A 20,034-nucleotide genomic window follows, 5' to 3' on the forward strand; every position below is an offset into this window, starting at 1 on the left:
CCCCCAGTGCTCTACTGACCAACCATTCAAGCAGCTGCTGTTTGCATGCAAGAGCACACTTATATTTTAATGAAACACGGGGGTGGGGGATGTGTTCAAGGCCCTGGAATGACCCAGCTGTGGCTGGCAGTGGGGAACAGACCAGGAACTGGATGAGCTGTTCTGTCAGGCCAGATTTAGCCCATAGCTTCATGTAGCTCTTGTATAAAAGGAAATGTTGACATATAATTTTAAGTTTTAAGCCTGAATTATTTTTTTTTGCCTTTCATTTTTCTATTCTTTTCCCACACTAGTCCTTAAAGCTTAGAGGGATATGTCACAGCTTAAGATAGGTTGCTGGATTTTATTTACTCTGTCCAAACTCCCTGGCTCAGCCCTGGTAAATATCTAATTTGCAAGTTGCTCCTTTGTGTCTGTATAAATTGCCATTAGCTGAGAGGTGGAAGGGCCATGGCAGAACTTTGTGATTGGGGAACCCTTTCTCTCTGCTTTACTAGAAGCTGTCTTTATTCACCCTAAGGGATAGTTTGGGAACCTGTACTTTTTACTGCTCCTTTTCATATGGTGGGGAGCCTCATCTGGCAAGTTGACTGTGTGGTTGCTGGTTGGAGTTTGAGATGGATGAAGAAAGAAGCATTCACAGTGAAACTTGTGAAGATCTCTGGCTGGGGCTACACAGAGGGCTGGCTGCACAGCACATTTGTATTCACCAAGGATGCTGCTCTGAGCACTAGCCAGGCACTCCACACTATTAAAGCGTCTCACAAGAGCAAAGACTCCTTTAGCTTGTTTGGGGAGCTGCTGGAGGTCACCTGGTTCAAACCGCACCCCCAAACAGGCCCCATTTTGAAGTTACAGCCCTGAGGGAGGACTTCAACACCTGACATCTGGGTTTCTCCTTGAACTCATCCTGCACTGAATGAAAGTCAGCCTCCCGCTTCACACTGCGTCACCTTATGCTGCGTTGAAGCGTGAATGAATGAATAAATAAATAATAACAACAAATAGTGGAAGGAATTGCTGTTTTGGGGATTTCTCACCGCAGGGGGCGGGGAGCAGCGGGGCAAGGAAATCTCCAGAGACTTTTGTGCGGAAAGGGGAATAAACCTCCGCCGCAGCGCGGGGCGGGGGGAGGCTCTCGGCTCGGCTTCTCGGAGCGCCAGGGGGGGATTCCACGCGTTACTCGGAGACAGGGAACAGCAGCGAGAGAAAGCGCCGGCGTCCCAGCACGAGGCGGCGGGACCAGCATCGGCGGCAGGAGGAGGAGGAGGGGGGGGGAGGCCCTTCCTCCCTGCCTGCGTCCCTCCCTCCGCCGCGGTACCTGCGCCGCGCGCCCACGTGAGCGCCACATCAGCGCCGCTCCGCGCCCTCCAAGCCAGCCCGCGGCCGCTCGGGGGGCAGCCGCCGGCCGCACTCCCCCTTCCCTTCCCTGCTTCCCTCAGCCCCCGCTCCCCTCAGCGGCCCGGCCCGGCCCGGGGCTCAGCCGGCCCCGGCTCGGGAAGATGCTGCAGTCGCTGGCGGGCAGCTCCTGCGTGCGGCTGGTGGAGCAGCACCGCTCCGCCTGGTGCTTCGCGCTGCTGGTGCTGGGCTACCTGCTCTACCTGGTGTTCGGCGCCGTGGTCTTCTCCTCGGTGGAGCTGCCCTACGAAGACCTGCTGCGCCAGGAGCTGGGCAAGCTGAAGCAGCGCTTCCTGGAGGAGCACGCCTGCCTCTCGGAGCAGCAGCTGGAGCAGTTCCTGGTGCGGGTGCTGGAGGCCAGCAACTACGGCGTCTCGGTGCTCAGCAACGCCTCGGGAAACTGGAACTGGGACTTCACCTCCTCCCTCTTCTTCGCCAGCACCGTCCTCTCCACCACGGGTAAGGCAAATGCGCTTTGCCCGCTGCCGGAGGCCTTCCGGGGAGGCCCGGACCCCCGAGGGCCCCGCGGCGGCGGCGGGGCCGGTGTGGGGCAGCCGGGACCGGGGCACGGAGCGACCGCCGACCCCGCGGCCCTGGGCGTGAGGGGGGCTCAGGAGGGAGGCCACTTCCCAAACTCTCCCGTGCCACTGGCGTGTTTTGTTAGGGTGCATCGCCCATCACTGACCCCCCGTGACTTCGGCGCCAAGAGCCAGGCTGCCGATTCCCCCACCTTGAAATCGTTGGCAGTCTCTAAAATCCGGCGAGATGCCCGGCTCTTTCTTTGAACTTTTAAAAGCTTCTAGAGGTGACTCCTTTGCGTTCTCCTTTGGTGTTTTCTTTTTTTTTTTTCCTGGCTGATTCTTTCCCGGGGGAGGGGGGATACACACACACGGATGGACGGGGATGGACTGCTAACCCGGTTATAATGAAGTTAAATTTCATTTTCATGTTTTACTGTCAATTTCCATTTAATATTTGCATATAAGTGACTGAAAGATAATGCTTCTTTTCTTCCAGATAGCAGTTTGCATTGGTGTTTTGAAAAACTCGAGGAAACGTTCCTCTGACCATAGTTTTTACAAGCACTTATTTTTACAGTAGTTACATTTCACATACCATCACAGTGCACAGCTAAAGTGGACAGTTCTAAAGGATGAGTGCAGGCTTTTGTGCGGGGAAGCTGGGTTCTGGCGATTTGAATGCAGGTCACTAACACTAATAATAAGGGCTTGTCAAATAAGAAAAGCTTTAAAAAAATCACCCCAAAATTTGTCTAACCAGAGAGGGCTTTGTGTCTTGGCAGTACATTGATACTGCTATAAAAGATGCACTGTTTCTTTATTTTTTTTCCCTCCTTGCCCCCAGGTTAGCCCTCCTTCTATTATGGGAAATTTAATCAGCTGATACTAATAATGACATTTAATAATTTGCTTACCTGTTCATACGTTAGTGCTTCCTGACTGATCTCAAACAGGCAGCACTTGTCCTATAAATAGTTGCCATTGAGCATACAGATTAGGGTTATAAGGAAGTTGTGTTTTTAAAAAGTCAGACAGGGTTATGGGTGTCCCCCCAACACCTCCTCTCCCCACTTCTTAATTACTAGAGTTTGTAAGAAGAGAGAAAGTTACACACTTAAAGCAGCTAAATGCTTTCAGTGAAAGTTTCCAAGCATTAATCCACATATAGGAATACTGCTGATGAAAAAAGCATAGAACTGTGATAGTACTTCAGCGCTCAGTTTTTTTCTTTCTTTTTCTTTCAGTAAAGCTATAAAGCACTTAAAACTTAAGGAGCTGAATTGACCTGCTTTTTTTAATTTCTAATCAGTTGTACTGTTAGGTACTATAAAATGTAAATTATTTTGTCCAAGAGCTATTTTTATATTCAAATTGTTTTTCTGTAGTGTAGTAAATCACATTAAAATAATAAAAAAAAGGAATTAAAAAAGATCCTACTTTTTTTTTAAATGACTCAGTCAAAAAATGTTCACTGTTGGGACAGTGGGGCTGGGTCTGAGTTGGTAACACCTTAACACTTCCTGCTGATGCACAGCTAAGGATGTTTGGCTTGAGTAGTACAGCTCAGGCAGGGATATCTCTTTCCCACTGCATTTCTGCTGAAGGGCAAGGTGTAAGCTGGCCCTGCGTGTTTAGCTGGCTTGATCTTAGAGGCCTTGCCAGGGAAGAAGACTCAAGATACCATTGTCCAAATGGAAAACCTTTTAGAAAATGCCACTTACATGGCATGTGTGCAGAAAACCCAGAGGTCTGACATGCATGAGGTGAGTTTTGTTATTTCTGTGAGCTTCATAAACTGAGGTCATCCAGTCATCACGGATGTGGTAGACCAGGCATCAAGTGGTGGTACTTCCTTCTGTGTCTGATAGTCCTTTGACTTGGGCCCTTTTTAACCAAATCCATCTGTTTCTTGTTTTATGCAGTGGCCTTCAGCTGCACTTAATCCCTATTTAATATAAATTTGAGTTTGTACAAGTAGACAAGTATAAATCCAGACCAGTACAGTACCTCCAATGCTTGTTCAAATTCTCCCCAGAGCACAGGTATTTCTGGTGAGGTGCATTTTTTTCCCTTCAATTGACTCTGCACCTGTGCAAGAAATCTTTCCAGTCTCTTGAAATGGTCATTCAAAGGGATGACAAGCAGAAGAACCTGCCTGGCCACCTCAAACACTTGTTGAGAAATGCTTGACGATTCAAAATATGCTGTATTATTATAAAGTGTACACCTGAAATGCCCTCCCTTTGCCAAGTACAGTAAGGGCAAAAGCAGAAAAGAGAACCCTGTTACTTGTGGTTCCAGTTGAGGGTTGTTTCTGTGTGTAATTGAAATTACAGGGAGCAGCTGGATGTTCCTTATGTTCAGCTGACTGAATTTGTCTCTCATATGTAAATAAATGCACACCTACCCCTTGTACAGAGGACAAGGCTTCTTTCATAGCCTTTCAGTTTTCTATATAAAGCATGTGGGGAAGTGTTTAAATTTGGCAACCCTGACTTTTCTTCTTGTTCCCTCCTGTCCTTATTATAGTCTTTGGCTTCTTACTCACTAGAGAAAATCCATGAAGAAAATGATAAAGCCAGTTAACGAATTAAAAAAAAATCTTAAAGGTGATTGCAGAATAAGGCAAATTGCTACTTGAAAGCAATTAATATTGCTGTGCGCATGGGCTGTCACAGGACTGTCACAAGCTGCCTGAAGGACGGGCGAGCAAAGGGCAGTGAAATGGACTGGTGGTGAGGCTTCAGCAGATTGTAGCAGTGACAGGTAGCAAGTTTCTCTTCTGACTTTATTCCTCCCTATGCAACTTAAGCAGTTGTGCAGAATGCCATATGAGCAATGTGTAAGGTGAAGCACTTTGGTCATTAATAATTGATAACCCAAACACTAAGAATATACAGTTGTGCATTTAAGTAGTGTCTGCCTTGGAAATGCCCTGTAATTAATACCTGACACACATCTATGGTCTGCTTGTCTCAGTGCTAGATGCCATCAAATCATTATGCTGAAGCAGTTCTTTCTGGTTGGCTTTGTTGTGCTGCCATCTGTACTAAAGTCTTTTATTTTTAACAATAAAAGAAGTAATTTTTTGCACTCACCCTTGCAGGTAGTGTTTTCACTCATCTTGGTGTGCTGTCGGTGTCTAACATCTTATCCCATATTGGTACAACATGGGAATACTGCATTACACGAGTTGTAAGCAGAATGAAGCAACCAAAGAAGTTGATACTGGTTGTGTTGACAGATATGAAAAGTAACTGATTTCTGCTTGTTGAAGGAAAATAGGTAGGGAAGGAAAGGAGCAGCCAATTTAGGAACTTGGGGCCTTTAGTTTTATGTTTGTTTCTGGAATGAGTCTTCTCAGTGCAAAGATATTCCATGGCATTTTATACAAATGGGCTGTAAGACTTATTCTGACTGTCCAGCTTTGAGTATTTTTACCTTCATCTACAAGCCTTGCCACCTACAGGCATGGCTGGAGGTTTCATATAACATCTAGACACCAGAGGGGTGCTGAGGAACAGCTGCTTTGTATCCTTCTCTGCTGTGATAGGGTTGGCAAGATACCCATGAGAAGGAAGTGAGGATCGTCTTGTCCTGATTTAGGGATTTGCAGAGGAAAGGTGAGAAATTGCCTCTTTCATGATGGCAACACGTTTTAAATTTTTTGATTGAGGTCAGCTGGCCTGTCATTTGAACCACAGGAGTTAAGGCAGTAGGAGAGGGGAGGATTGTCTGTATTTGACTGCTTCTGAAGCCTGTAACATGGTTGTCTGCAAAGTGGTTTGTGAAAGCGGCGTTTTCTCCAGAATTCAGCCTGTACCAATCTCATTGTTGGTGCTGAGCATGGGTGTATTGTGCTACATTCAGAGACCATCACCCAAGATCCACAATGGACTGAATTTGGGTTTCTGCTCGCTGTATTTTGAATGGAGTAAGGGGTAGTAGTAATTCAGTAGTTGCAGATAAATGCTGACAGAGGCTGCCACTTTGAAAGTGCTTGGTTGAAGGGCAAGTAAAGATACAGTATGGCTTTCAGGAAAAGTTTTGCATTCAGGTTATTTAACTGCCAAGCTGTATGAGGAGTTAATGCACCTATAATTTGATTTATAAGGGTGTTCTCTGTTAGATCTGACTCCCATAAGCATTGCTACTTGCAAGAGAAACTAAACTATGCCTTTATTTATGACATGTAGCAGGCTGTGAGGTTGTGATGTACTGCAAAAGAAAGTGCATTCTGTATGAAGAGACCAGGGAAGGAGAAACCTGGCAGTCTGCATCATTTTCTCCATGTTCTTCTCACAAGTGCTTGATTTTCTTGCCTTTCTTCTCCCTCAGGGGAGCAGGCCCTACATCCAGTGCATATTTAGTGTGCATTACAGATCTGAACAAATCCATAGAAGATGAGTGAGGACCATGAAAGCATGACAGTGGAGCATTACAAAGACATCATAAGATTTGTAGGCTCTTACAGTAGAGCCCTCAGGTGGAAGAAACTACTGAGATCTCTCAAACCTGTATAGAAAGATGTGAATATAACTTAAGGTATAAATAATAAATAAGAGGACAGTTTACAGAGGCTTTAGGGACAACAAGGTTTTCTGTCCCATGCTTGAATTCAATGTAAAATGCATATGTTGTTTTTGCTGCTGTCAGAATATGTGGGCTGTGTCCCTGGTGATGCCTGTATTATCTCATTAATACACACCAAATAAATGTGTTTCATAATTCATACCAAATGTCTGTCTAGAGACCTGACATAAGATTCTCTGTTGCCTCTTATCTGAAAATATACAAGCTTGATGATGGATTAAACTCAGATCTGTCTCACTGGTAGTCCCTCCTGACTCCAGCAGAACACTGAAGCTTCATTGTGCTGTTGCCCTGACTGCAGCACTCATAGATTATTTAAATTGTTGTGATGAATTGCAGCTATTCACCAGGGTAAGGATGCCAAACTTTGGGAACTTTGTTTTTCTTTTAAGGGGTGTTTGTTACTTGGAAATAACATCTACAGGAAAAGGTAATTTGCTGGGGATGATCTCGGAAGCAAAGGGAGGTTGTGCTGTACTCTGCAACAGAATGGTTTTTATCCAGCAGACATTCTGAGAGAAAAGGTAGGTTGAGAAAGATGCCAGAGGAAAGGGATTACATTCAGTAAGCTAACTGTTTGTATCTGAAGCCAAGTGGTTGAAGCCTACAGGGTTTTCTGGGACAGGGTGATCACAGCTACTGGCCCCAAGGCTGTTGGCCTTCAGATCAATAGACTGTCCTGGAACCAGGCATCCTACCTCTTGCATTAAGTGCTATAAACACAAAGTCAAAGAGTCATTCTGTCTGCCTGTGTGTCTGCTTTCTTCTCAAGTGAAGTTCCTTCACTCTGTACCCATGGAGCAGTTGCAGATTTGCGGTTGTCATATTTTAGTCTGGCCCCAGGGTCAAGATGCTGTCTCCTGGGATGTGGGAGATTTCAGTTGAGTTCAGCTTAATGTTATTCTCAGTACAAGGATTTGAACTAGGGTTTTCTAGAACTCCTTCGGAAGAGGAGACAAAAAGACCACCATCTAGGGAAGTTGTGAAAGTTGAGTATGTATGGAGTCATACTGAGAAACTGTCTTGGATGCTTCTGGTATCTCTGCCTTACAACACAAAATAATGGGAACGTTCAATGAAATAGTAAAAAAGAAAAAAAAATCACATTTACAACCAGAAAAGAGGGCACTTGACAAGTTAAAAAGCCCAAGCAAACTGAAAAAAACCCCTAAAAACACAAAACCAAGCAAACCTACCAAAATACACTTACCAAAAATGTGTGGTGTGAATATCTCCAAAACCCCTGTATTTTGTCAAAATCCATGTTAATAAACATTTTTGAGAAAGGTATTAGGTTCTGGACTTAAGAACAGAAGGCACTCAGTTACCAGAGATGAGTAACAGAGATCAGCCAGCAGATTGGTCACATTATCTCTTGTGTGCCCAGGACAAAGGTCTTGTTTTCTTCTACTGCAGTAAGCAGTGGCAGAGAGGAAATCTGGGTCTGTCCCTGTCTTGTGTTCCAGGCAGGGTGGTAGTTCCTGGTTTCTCATGGGACTACAGCAATCAGCTAAGCCAAAAATCCTGCTTGTGCTTGCTGAAACAAAGGGTGTCGAGTCACTCTAAACCAATATTTGGCCTTCTTTACAGGCCAGTGAGTAGGAAAAACATCTCCTGACAGAAACTGGGGAAGCCATGGATTACCAAGACTGTATTATTGTATTACCAGTGCTGCTGGCTGCTGATGGGTGGAATGTCTTTCTTACAAACTCTGTCCTCACTTCTGTATCTTCCAATTCCTCTTGCCTTGCTAAATTGCCAATGATGAGGAGCCCCACCAGCAGCTCTCAGCAGGCGAAGGACTGCAGCTGCTGCCTCTGTAGTCCTTCTGTGTTTGGCCTAGGGTCATTCCTCCTGTACTGAAACACAAACAGTTGAAAGCAAGAGAGTCATCTCCTGCAAAATTGCCTTTCATTAAACATTTTCTATGTTTCAACCCTTTTGTAAAGCTGGAATTCGTATTATTATTCTACCGACATCTCCAAATCAAGTCCTAAGTTAAAAGTCATGTATACTTTCAGAGCAGGATTTCTAAAACTTAACAACCAAATCCTGCAGTTCCTGGCCATTACTTGGTAGGATTTTCACTTTTTTCTGAATATAATTTTTTAAAGGTCTTTTAAACTTGTTGTTTCTCCTGTTTTCGTTTATTTGTTGGTTCTTCCCTTGTTTCACTTTGACCCACTGCATCATCATTTTAATAATCTATGGAGTTTTTTAAATAGAGTAACATCATATCTATGGACTAATGTCTGTTTTAGTCACTGCTCCAGGTTAATGATAAAGTAGGTTACAAGCTACTAAACCATATGAAGACCAGAGTATTTCTTGGCCCGTGAAGAAGTAGAAGTTTAGCATTTTAAGGAAAAAATAGGATTCCTATGAGAGTTTTGATGTCTTCAGGATTCAAGAAAAGTAATAAAAAATTTCTTGGGAATTGGCTACCTAAATACCTACTGCCTTGCTGGGTCTGACCTCAGCTGCTTGAGAGTTAGGATATTTGTACAAAATTCGGCTGATGACCTACAGTAGTTACTGATGGTGACCCAGAAGGTCTAGGAGAAATGTACCAGCCATCTTTTTCATGGAAGAACCCTGCCTAAACCGTAAACAGATTGTTTCTTATGAGGTCAAAACAGCAATGTGGTTCTGGTTAAGAGCAGCACTGAAAGGAATCAATGGAGCAGAGCTTTTCAAGTGGCTGTGCTTCACAAAAGTATCCAAGTGCCTCTTGGAAGAACATATGGATTTCCTTTCCCTTGGAAAGGAAAAGATACACATTCATCTCTGAAAACAGAACGTACCAGTGTCCTTGTAGGAAAAGCACATATGAATCTAAGTGGTACACCAGCTGTCACCAGACTCCAAACATTTACTAACTGAGTATTACCATGGTCTGTACTCCAAACTGATTCTGTGCCAGTCACTGCAGCAGCTTTGGAAGGTATCACATCATCTTTGAGGAACCAGGGAAATGCCAGTTGCAGGTTGGGCTGGGAAACAGGTTTTGCCAGCAGAACAAGCTGGCCCAGTAGTCTTCCAAGTACCCTTTGCTTGTGTGTGAGATATTGAGTCTGTGCCCTCTGACAAAGTTGCATACTGTTTAGTGCTAGAAACTTTACAGCAGAATTCCATCTTTCTCCTGCAGATTGTGAGTCCAGACTGTTATGATAACAGCAAGTAGAGGTTTTCTGCCTCTAACCACAAATTGAAAACTTCTGGCCTGACCAGAATCTCTGTATAGAATGTTTTCAAGCGTAATTTAATATCATTGCAAATGCAGCTTTTGAGAGCATTGCTGCTACAAGAAGGGGGTTTTGTCATATATTTTGTTCCTCATGTATTGCATGTCTGACACACTGAGTATTTTTTCTGAATATGCTTAAAATAGCTCAAAATTAAATGAAAAGGCTAAAATGAATTTCATTTTGCTTGCAGTATGAGTACCTCCTTCTGTGTCTTTCAATTATTTAAACACTGTTTAAATTGACTCAGCTGAATAACCTTAAATTCTTCAACAGTAGCTTCTTCACAGAAGGTTTCTAAGACTATACATATAAGTGGGTTTAAGGTAAAAGAAAGACCAACCAGAATTAGATACTGAAATTATAAGGTTGAGACACATCATTGTTCACGTTTGGTTTTTTTTTTCCCAGTAAGCAGAATGAGAGATGAATCTAGTTATAGAGGCCCCATCTCTGGAAATGTTCAAGGCCAGATTTGGATAGGGCCCTGAGCAACCTGCTCTAGTGAAAGGTGTCCTGCCCATGGCACGGGTGGTTGGAGCAAGATGATCTTTAAGGTCCCTTCCAACCCAAACCATTCTAAGACTCTATGAAATGCATACTAAAACTATAATTATTTCCAAGTATGAGATTTCTCAGCATTAAGAGGCAAAAGTAATCCTTCAGAAAATCTCCACTGATGCAGCACTGACTGGAATGGGACTTACATATGATTTTATTTTATAGTCTGTATTGGATTTTCTCTTATATGATACTTGGTCTTCTACTTTCTTTGGTATTTTAAAACTATGTGGCACACTATGAACACCTGTTTTGCTCAGTTGAGTGATTGGCAGCCTCAGACATTGCAACATGCAGTACTAGTGCCAAAGTCCAGAAGCAAGTTAGAGTAGGTATCCTCTTTTGTTTACAATGTAGTTGGAAAAGGAGATGTTACTTCAGTCACCAAATGTAAGCACAAGGCAAAAATCTGATTTCACCTCTTCCCTGATAGATTGAGACTCTACTGTATGTGGCTTTAAAGTGGAAAAAACCTCATGTTCAGAAAGTAGCAACATACCCAGAGATCTGCTAAAAATTAAATTGTTTGGATGTTAAACTCTTGGGGACTTCATTATAGAAGTCCATACATCTCTCTCCACAGAAAGGGAAAAAGAGCCTTAAAAATTGATCCTTTTATTTAATATGGGAAGGCCTTGGAATCTCTGCTTTGTATGTTATTCAAAGTAGCTGTTTTCCCAGCTGTATGCTGTACAAGAATTGCATAGACCTTTTCCTTTGAAGCCTACAGCCTAAAGGAAATGAGAAAACTCTAAAGCGAACCAAAGAACTTCCATCTCTTGTAGTTTCGGAAGCTCTAGGCTGTATGATTTACTAATGGACAATTAAATTTTAAACACTTCACAGCAGGTCTTGTTACTTATTTATATATGTTATATAGGTTGATGGTTGGACTTGGTGATCCTGGAGAGTTTTTCCAACTTTAACAGTTCTATGATGAGTGATTTCCATGGCTCTGTTTTGGTTAGTGTTGGGATGCTGACTGAGCAGTATAGCAAAAATGGACAGGGCTCAAAGAAGTATCATTGTGTTACTATTTGAAAATGCCAGCTACTGTAAACTCTGAGTGGTACACAGAAATTAACACAAAATTCTGTAAATAATTTGAGTGATTAGTACTTAGGAATGGATTTCTCTAATGTGAGGATTGTTTAATTTACCTCTGTGCAGTTACACATCTGTTGAGAAATCCAGGACTTCAGTCTGACTCCTGGTCTACTGCTGCAACTCTGGTTGTGTATTCAAGGAATTTCAGACACTACAGGATACAGCACTGTGTGAATCAACAATTCATGTTGATAAGGAAAAAAACTAAATCCAAGACTAATCTCAGGTCTTAGATTTAGGCCTCAGTGTTATGTATTTACATTCTGCCTACCTATAGTGGAAAGATTCGTCTTTAATTTTCAGTTGTATCTTTTAGTGCAGCTCTGTGTAGTCATTGAAGCCACCTGAGTGTTCAGGTCAGGTTTTCTAGCTGCCACCTGAGAGTATTCTGTATGCTGCTTCGAGGAAAATGTCATTTATCCTAGGAGTTACTGTTAGCCATGAATCTCAATCAAAGCAAAAGATGGAAGCTCACTCAACATCTCAAACAGAAGTTTGAGCTCCTGGTTTTAGCCTTGCATTACACCATGTCCTTAGATGTCACGAGGAAGATGGTGATAATCTTTCGCATTTTTGGATAATGTTTTATCAGTGGATCTTGAAGCATGTGCATACCAGAAACTGCTTTGCTGATTAGTGCACCACTGTTATGTTTTGCATCTTGAGAGATCACAGTGACATTTCTGTGTATTTTGCTAAAGGATAAGCTCAGACAAAGGAAAAACAATTGTGAAAGACCATGTATGAGCCATTAGTATGGTTGAGAATAGGAACTAGTGTGTTTTGTCTCCATTTATGCTGCTAGGCTGTGTTCCCATACAGTAAGCTGATTTCCCATCCTGTGGGTGCACTTCAGCAGGCTTTTATTTTCTTGAATTTGATGTTCTTTCTTCTTTTCCTTTAGTAATAGTTTTTCTGCTCAGTAATATTAGAGGAAATCACGGCTACTTGAATAGAGTTTTACAGAAGCCACATCAAAGTGCGCAATGAACATTTCTGTATCTTTACTTCAGTGGAGAATCCAGAAATGTTGCCTCTCCCTTCTAGGGAATTGTTCAGTTGTGTACTATGTGTGGAAGACACACTAGACCCCAGATAATGCTGCCCACATAACTGATCAAATGCCTGAGCAGCCTTTGTGAGAAGGTGGCAGCATTTTCTCTGCTTTAGCATGCGGGATGCCTCTCTTTACCTAGCTAAGGGTTTGCTCAGGGTGTTGTAAAACAAAATGGGCTGAGCCTACCTAACAGCTTTGCCAGTGGTAGGAAGTGGATCCCTGATTCTCATCCTAGGTTCCAGCCCTGTGCTAGGTCTGTTGCCAACAGGACCACAATAGTATGTATGTAGGTGTATGTATGTGTATATGTATGCATGTATTGTGTATGTAGTTAACCATTCTAAGTGCTACATTCTTGTTTATTTCTAAATAACTTCTAGATAAGCAAAACCCTTTACATTTCATCTGCTTGTGAACATAAGAAGTATGTGCAACCACAGTTCTTTTCCTTTCCCTTTATTTAGTGATAGGACATACAGAGCTATGATTATCCCATTTGTCCTTATTCCAGTGTAACTAATCAAATTTGTGTTTCCCACGATTATTGTTTGCTATGTGGGATGTCTTAAACATGTGAGTAATTGAATAGGACTAGTGTATCTATAAAATCTGTTTATGGTTCAGTAAACTAGTTCTCACAACAGTATTTCCCCAATTGAGTTTTGCAAATTTGTGTTCTATTTTGAGCTTGAAATGGTGAATATATTCAGCTTGACTGTATTCAGATGTGTGAGTATCATCAAGCATCATGTTTAGACTGTAATTTAGAGTTTTGAATAAGTCATCTCATCTGTAAAAGTATCTCACTTTGGTCCTTATGTAAGTATTGTCTCATAATTTATTATTCCAGATGGAATGTGCTTGCATGAAAGTGGAGTACTTCAGTTCTGTGTGTTTTTAGTTGCTTTAGTGATTTTCTCCTATTTGTGTTAAATTGTTTTGCTTCTATTTGGCGTTATGTGTTGTTAAAATTTTTATGTTTCTGAGAAATAACTTTTGAAACAGAAGATAGTAATAGGATTTATCCACATTCAAGTACATTAGGGTGACTGACTTATATATGAAATATTGAAATATCTTACCAAAATAGGCAAGAACTATGTGTCTTTCTCTGCCAAACAAGGGAGTTGATGCTTGTAATTTCCCTGAGTTCCAGATGTCAAATCAATAACAAGATTAGAAGTAAATATTTCTATTCCCCTGCTGCATCTAGTAGATAACACTTTCTTCTACGTGAGGTTGCATTTTAATGCAAAGATGCTGCTTACAGATTTGATTTTAACTCCACAGCGTGAAATGGCCTAATTTTTTAATGTTGTGTGATAATTCCTTACTGCCCACAATGCAAGTTTCCTTCACTGTTTTCATGCTCTGTAATTTCTGATGGCGCAATAAAGCAATCTTTGTTTCAAAGTGGAGGTGGAAAGCCTACTAATTTGCAGCTGGTTGTTTCTTTTTATTTCCAGATGGTAGGAAGAAAAACTGTGGCTCATTTCAATGAGAGAAATTAAATTTGCAAGACTAGATAGGTATTCTTCAGTAACTGGATATGTGATTAAAACACTGCAGTAAGTGCCACTGCAACACATTCAAAGCTTTTGATGCATCCCAGGGTGCATTTGGGATGGTAACAGGTGTGAATTATAAATTTTTAAAAGTCTCTTTTCTAGTGAACTGTACCAGGCTTCAAGCAGAGCACTACAGTGCACAGGTGCTGGGTTTAGCAGTAGCACCTGGCACATCCCTGTGGTACACCATGCATACACAAGGTCTTTCATGTGGTAGAAAGCTGAAGTAATTGATAGAACTTGAAAACCTGTTGCATTAAAATTAGAGAGGCTGTGGAAATACAAAGTTGCAGCATGGAATGAATCTGTGGTTCCAGACCTTTTCTGTAAGAAGAAAGATCCATCTTCTATCAGTCTGTTCAGAAAGTGTGTGTCCTCTGAGCTTCGCTGCCTCTTAGATGCTAAATGTGTCTTAGCTGCTAAAAGGAATTTTTCCATAGGTGCAGACTTCTGGAATTACAGACAAAATCTGGATGTGTAAAATCTATTGTGTGAGAGATATACCACTTCTATGCTGCAGTCAAGGTGAAATCCTCATTGTGTTGTTTTACTGAATCAACATGAGAAATGAGAAGATCAATATCGTGGACAAGCTGCTGGCTAAGTCTAATCATTAATGATATTTTATCTCTGCCAAAACATTGTCCATGTTAAGTTCTTTTTGTCCTAGCTTGAATATTTCAGGATGTGAACCTCAGGAAGAACTGTAAAAAGGCTTGTACCCTGCCCTGGTTTCAGCTGGGATAGAGTTCGTTTTCTTCTTAGTAGCTGGTACAGTGCTCTGTTCTGTATTGACTATGAGAGTAAGGTTGATAACATGCTGAAATTTTGGTTATTGCTCAGTAGTGCTTTCCCCAAGTCAAGGACTTTTCAGTTTCCCATGATCTACCAGGGAGCAGGTGCACAAGGAGCTGTAAGGGCTCGTGGCCAGGGCACCTGACCTAAACTGTCCAAAGGGATATTCCACACCATAGAACATGGTGCCCAGTGTATGAACTGGGGGAAGTTGGCTGGTAGAGGCCAACTGCTGCATGGGGATGGCATGGACATCAGGCAACAGGTGATGAGCAATTGTGTGGGCTTCTTTTGTCTGTCTTGGCTTTTATTCCTTTCATTCTCCTTTCATTATAATTATTGTCATTATTATTATTATTATTATTGTATTTCACTTTGTTTTAATTGCTAAAATTTATTATCTCAACCCATAAGTTTTACTTTTTGTTCCTAATTCTCCTCCCCACCATGAGGGAGGAGTGAGCAAACAGCTGTATGGTACTTAGCTGCCACCTGGGGTTAAACCACAACAACCCCTTTCAATACCTTGAAGTTGGTATTGAAGTTCTTACGAAGGTTTTTAAAGAACTTGTTTCTTTGATTGCTTGTTAATCTTGATGATCAGTGGCTTTGAAAATCCATTAATATACGAAACCTTAATAATAAAGTAGTCTGTTGGAGCCCCTACTTTGGTACAGATTTTTGACCATCTGTTGCCTAGCGGGCAAGTAAAACCAATAAAAGAATAATTGGAATTTTCCTGGCTGCATTCTCAGAGGAGCCCTCAGGAAGTCTCACCTTGCTTTTGACCTGTTGGTTGAGTTTTATTCAAAAGACTTTTGGAATTTTTACTTCTTTTCTCCATTGGAAAATGAATCTGAGATAACAGAAAAGAATTGTTGAAGCAAGATAAGAGTTTGTTTATTTATGCTAAGTCTTTGCTAGAGGCAGATCTAAACATCATAATGTTTGTGTTTTGGATAGGTATTCCTAGAAATGTGCCATTATTAAGTGTTCTGTGGGGAAAAAATATCCCAACACCAGATGGATCCTGGTTGGATTGCAACTAAACCCTTACAGGATCTTAAATCCAGGATGACACTAAGAGGAACCAATTTCCAGCATAAAGACTTTGAGCTTTAAAAAAAAAGGAAATATGCTGTTAGCTTAAAAAAAAAAAAAAACAAAATAAGAAACACAAACCCAAATGGCAAACCCGGAAATTCATGAAGACCTCTTGACCATCATCTGTGATAGAAGTAAGGCCTGAATGCTTTGGCACAGAGGTTTAGCAGACCTCTGCCTGCTGAAGCCACTCACATTTAGTCTTTGCTTCTGCCCTGGAGCACTGTGAAGCACACAGAGGACAGGAAATCTTTAATGACACATCCAAAAAACATGACTGAAGTTGTCAGGGCTCTGTGGGAGCATAGGTCCAGCCCACACAGACTGCATGACAGGCTGGAGGTTTAGCATATCCCAAGAAAAAGGAGTTTCTCAACAGGCAGTCTGAAGGGAGCCATGTAGCTGACAGGCAGGGTTTGAAAAAGTCTTCTCTTGCAGGGAAAGTGGGAAAGCTTTGCTGCTGTCTGAGTGCCTGGAGAGCACAAGCTCTTCCTGCAGGGAACGTGTTTTTTATACAGGCATATTTACTAGCCCTGGAATGGTAAATGTGCCTCACCTGGAGCCGTGTCTCACACATGGTAGGCATCCTTTTGGTGGCAAGGAATGTGTGTTTTCATGTAGGCTCTGCTGGAAGGGTGTAACAGTTCCCTTGGGTTGATAATACCTGTTTTGGTTATACATAATCTATCCAGGCAGGATGAGCAAAACCCAGTGTTGGATGGTGGCAGGAAAGAGTGCTATCATTTTCCAGTTAAAGTTACTGTCTGTTGAGCTGTGTTTCCCTCTGATACTTTTGTTGAGAAGAGATAATACTGCACCAAACGCTCATAATAATCATCTCAGGTGTGGGGGGGAGATACTGATTTCTTTCCTTAATCTTATGTCTGCATTTGGTTCCTGTGCAGTGGATTCCATCTGCTGTTGTGTTGCTCTAGTAACAAGTCCTTCCTTGTACACACCCCCCACATCTTAACTAATGATATGGGAATCACTTAATTATTAGCATAACTGCTAGAGGGTTGTGATGTTTTTCACTTACTTGCTGTGGGCAAATACTGTCTAAAACAGCAGTGAGTGTAAATGGACAAAATGGTACAGCTTGCTGCCATTTGCAATTCCCATCAGACTGTAGGTGTGCCTTTCCTTGCGTGGTGGTGTGAGAGAGACAAGGATGGTCTTTCTGATGACAGAAAATTAGAGTTAGGAAATACTAGCATTCATTTGGTTTGGCTCAGAGTTGTATTTAGTTTCCCTTTAATTAACAGTGTCCTTATGTGTTATCAAGTGACCTGGGGTTCAGGTAGCCTCACAGACCTTTAGTACTGTTGTTCATCTTACTGAGGTTTGATGGAAATTCAGAAACAATAACTGAAAGTCTTTCCTGGAGCCCATCAGGGAAGTATGGGGAGCTGTGAAATTAATCCAGTCTGGCATAGCTCTGCTGTGGAATACCACTGGAGGAGCTGATGCTAGGGAAGCACTGAATTCAACTTCAAATTCAGAAGGCAGCTGAAGTCTGCCTATTTCTTGGCCCTGTGCTTGGGTTCCGATAAAGAGTGCGCTACAGATCATTTCGACTTCCTACTTTGGTTCACACTTGTGGAACAGTTTTGGAGCATGGAGACTGGACTTCTTTCTAATTAAACAACATGAAGCAGTAAAGAGTACCTCAGCTATTAGCTACAATACTAATGTGTCGTCGGTTGGACACAAGGTTTTCGGGGTGAAGGAAGAGACGAGATGGGCTCCATGATCAGAAGGCTTGATTTATTATGTTATGATATATATATATACTACATTATAACTATACTAAAAAGAAAAAGAAAAGGAGAGTTTTCAGAAGCTGCTAACTACCTAAGAATAGAAAGTAAAGAATGATCAACAAACCTTGCTCTCTCGGACTGTGTCCGAGAGAGCTCAGTTGTGGATTGGCCATTATTTCCAAACACTCAATCTGGGCCAATCCAGAACTGACCTGTTGCATTCCACAGAAGCAGATAACCTATTGTTTATGTCTGGTTGCTGAACTTCTCAGCTTCAGCAGGAAAATCCTAAGAGAGGATTTTTCATAAAAGAAATGTCTGTGACACTAATGTTAACAAGGTGACCATGCAAATTTTTTTTGTTCCTTTTTTTTTTTCCCTGTGCCTATACTTTGCATTCCAGTGGTCAAAATAATTGATTTTGGGCAGGAATTGGCAGATATCTGATCTCTTAAGTAATATGGTCAAATACTCCTTTTTTCATGACAATCAGATAGAAGATCTAAGCTCCTGTTTGCAACCAAACTATTTTCATGTTTTAAAGTTTTGCTCACAAGCCAAACACAAAAACATTTTCTTTATCATGGCATCTTACAGTTTCTCCTGCTGCCTTGCTGGTATGTGAAGAGTATCAAGATGATCATGTTTTGAATAGTAAATCACCATCTATAAATATGTAGTGTCCAGGAATCCTCCTGCACTGACTGCAGATTTTCTCTTGCTGATTGAAATGACAGCATGTATCTCTCTGTACAGAAAAATGTAAATGATCTTACAGTAGCAAAAAAGATACAGGACTTCTTGTTGTAAATAAATGGTTCAGTAATTTTTCTCTAGTTAAGAAATTTAGTAGATACATAATGTATGGCCTTATTCTGATCCGAGTTGTTTGACTCATTTGAAAAGACTTAAAGCACTTTCAGTTTTCATTGCACAATTAAGGGGGGCAGGTGAGCCAGCAGCATGCCCACATGGCAGAGAGGGCTGATGTTATCCTGGGCTGCACCAGGAGTGCTGCCAGCAAGGAGGGAGCTGATCCTTCCCCTCTGCTCAGCACTCATGAGGCCACTCCTGAAGTGCTGGCTGCTGTTCTGTACCCCCCAGTGCAAAAAAACCCAGAGAGCTACTGAGGAGTCCATCCAAGAGCTACTAAGGGATGAAGGGACTGGAGCATCTCTCCTGTGAGGGTTGGGAGAGACTGGGACTGCTGAACCTGGAGAAGAAAGGTTTTGTGGGGAACTCAGCAGTGTATATGAATACCTGAAAGGGTAGGTTAGGGACTGATATTGAAGTGGCGTATGGATGCTGCTGTGTTGCACATTGCCCCTGTCAGATCATTCTTTTCCACCTTTCCATTCATGTTCACTGGCTGGCTAGTATTTGTTTACTTAAGCTGAACATTTTGAGGACAAGGAAATATTTTCATTCTGCTTTGGTAGCACAATAAGTATTAAATAACTGAATTATTACAGGATACAAAAATACTTTCACATTTGTTTTAGTTTAGTTTTAAATACTTACATGTTAAATTCTATGGGCTTACTACATTTATCTAAAAATCATAGATACACAAATAATTTGCTAAATTTTTAATGTATTTTTATATGGGTAATTGTTTTCCACCAGAAGTGCCACTCTGTTCGAAGGTCCAAGTCAATGAGAGCCTTTGTTGTCCTTTGAGTCCTTTCATGTAGGACTCCCTAGGAAGTCAAGAGGTGGGATGGGCTTGTTGCAGGAAGGCTTTTCAGGCAACTAAGGACATACTCAGTAGGAAATTGGAAGTATTACTATTCTTGCTTCCAGCATAATATGTTGGATTTTTTTATTATTATTACTGATCACCATGATTTCTGAATGAGGATATGTTGCACGTCCATACACAGTAAACCCATTTTCACACCAGTTATTTAAGCCAACACAGAATGTATAAGAACAGGAAGTGAACATCAGTGGTTTGCTAGCACTGGTACAGATCCACAGGCAGTTTAAACAATACCAAACATAAGACTGTAGAGCAACCTGTTCTTCTTCATAGTAATATGAATAAAGTGCAAATGTATCCCTTGTCCTCATACAAACATTCTCCCCAGTTTGATTCATTAGCATCCCCCTTTCCCAGCATCTGTGGATGCAGTTTCTTTGGGCAGGTGAATTATTGCTTCTTGTGCAGGAACAGACAAGGCAGATTTTGCATGCTTTGCAAGATAAAAATGTTCTGACATACAGCTGTTCTGGTAGACATTGATTTTGAAGCTGGCTTTGACCACAGAAGCAAATATATCCATGCCTTGTTTCTTTGGTCCAGATATTTCTGACAGTCAG

At 41.8% G+C, this 20,034-nt stretch overlaps 1 protein-coding gene across 1 annotated transcript in view; it reads left to right on the forward strand.

Annotated features, from left to right (window-relative positions):
* Positions 1-1,209: 1,209 nt before the first annotated feature.
* KCNK1 (potassium two pore domain channel subfamily K member 1) overlaps positions 1,210-20,034 on the forward strand; it is a 31,256-nt gene continuing 12,431 nt past the window's right edge. The window contains exon 1 of the mRNA XM_030946257.1: positions 1,210-1,857. Coding sequence (XP_030802117.1) covers positions 1,503-1,857 — 355 coding nt within the window. The 5' untranslated portion in view covers positions 1,210-1,502. The remainder of the gene's footprint in view (positions 1,858-20,034) is intronic.

This window comes from Camarhynchus parvulus, chromosome 3 (genome assembly GCF_901933205.1).
Source record: "Camarhynchus parvulus chromosome 3, STF_HiC, whole genome shotgun sequence".
In the NCBI taxonomy this organism is placed as follows: Eukaryota; Metazoa; Chordata; class Aves; order Passeriformes; family Thraupidae; genus Camarhynchus; species Camarhynchus parvulus.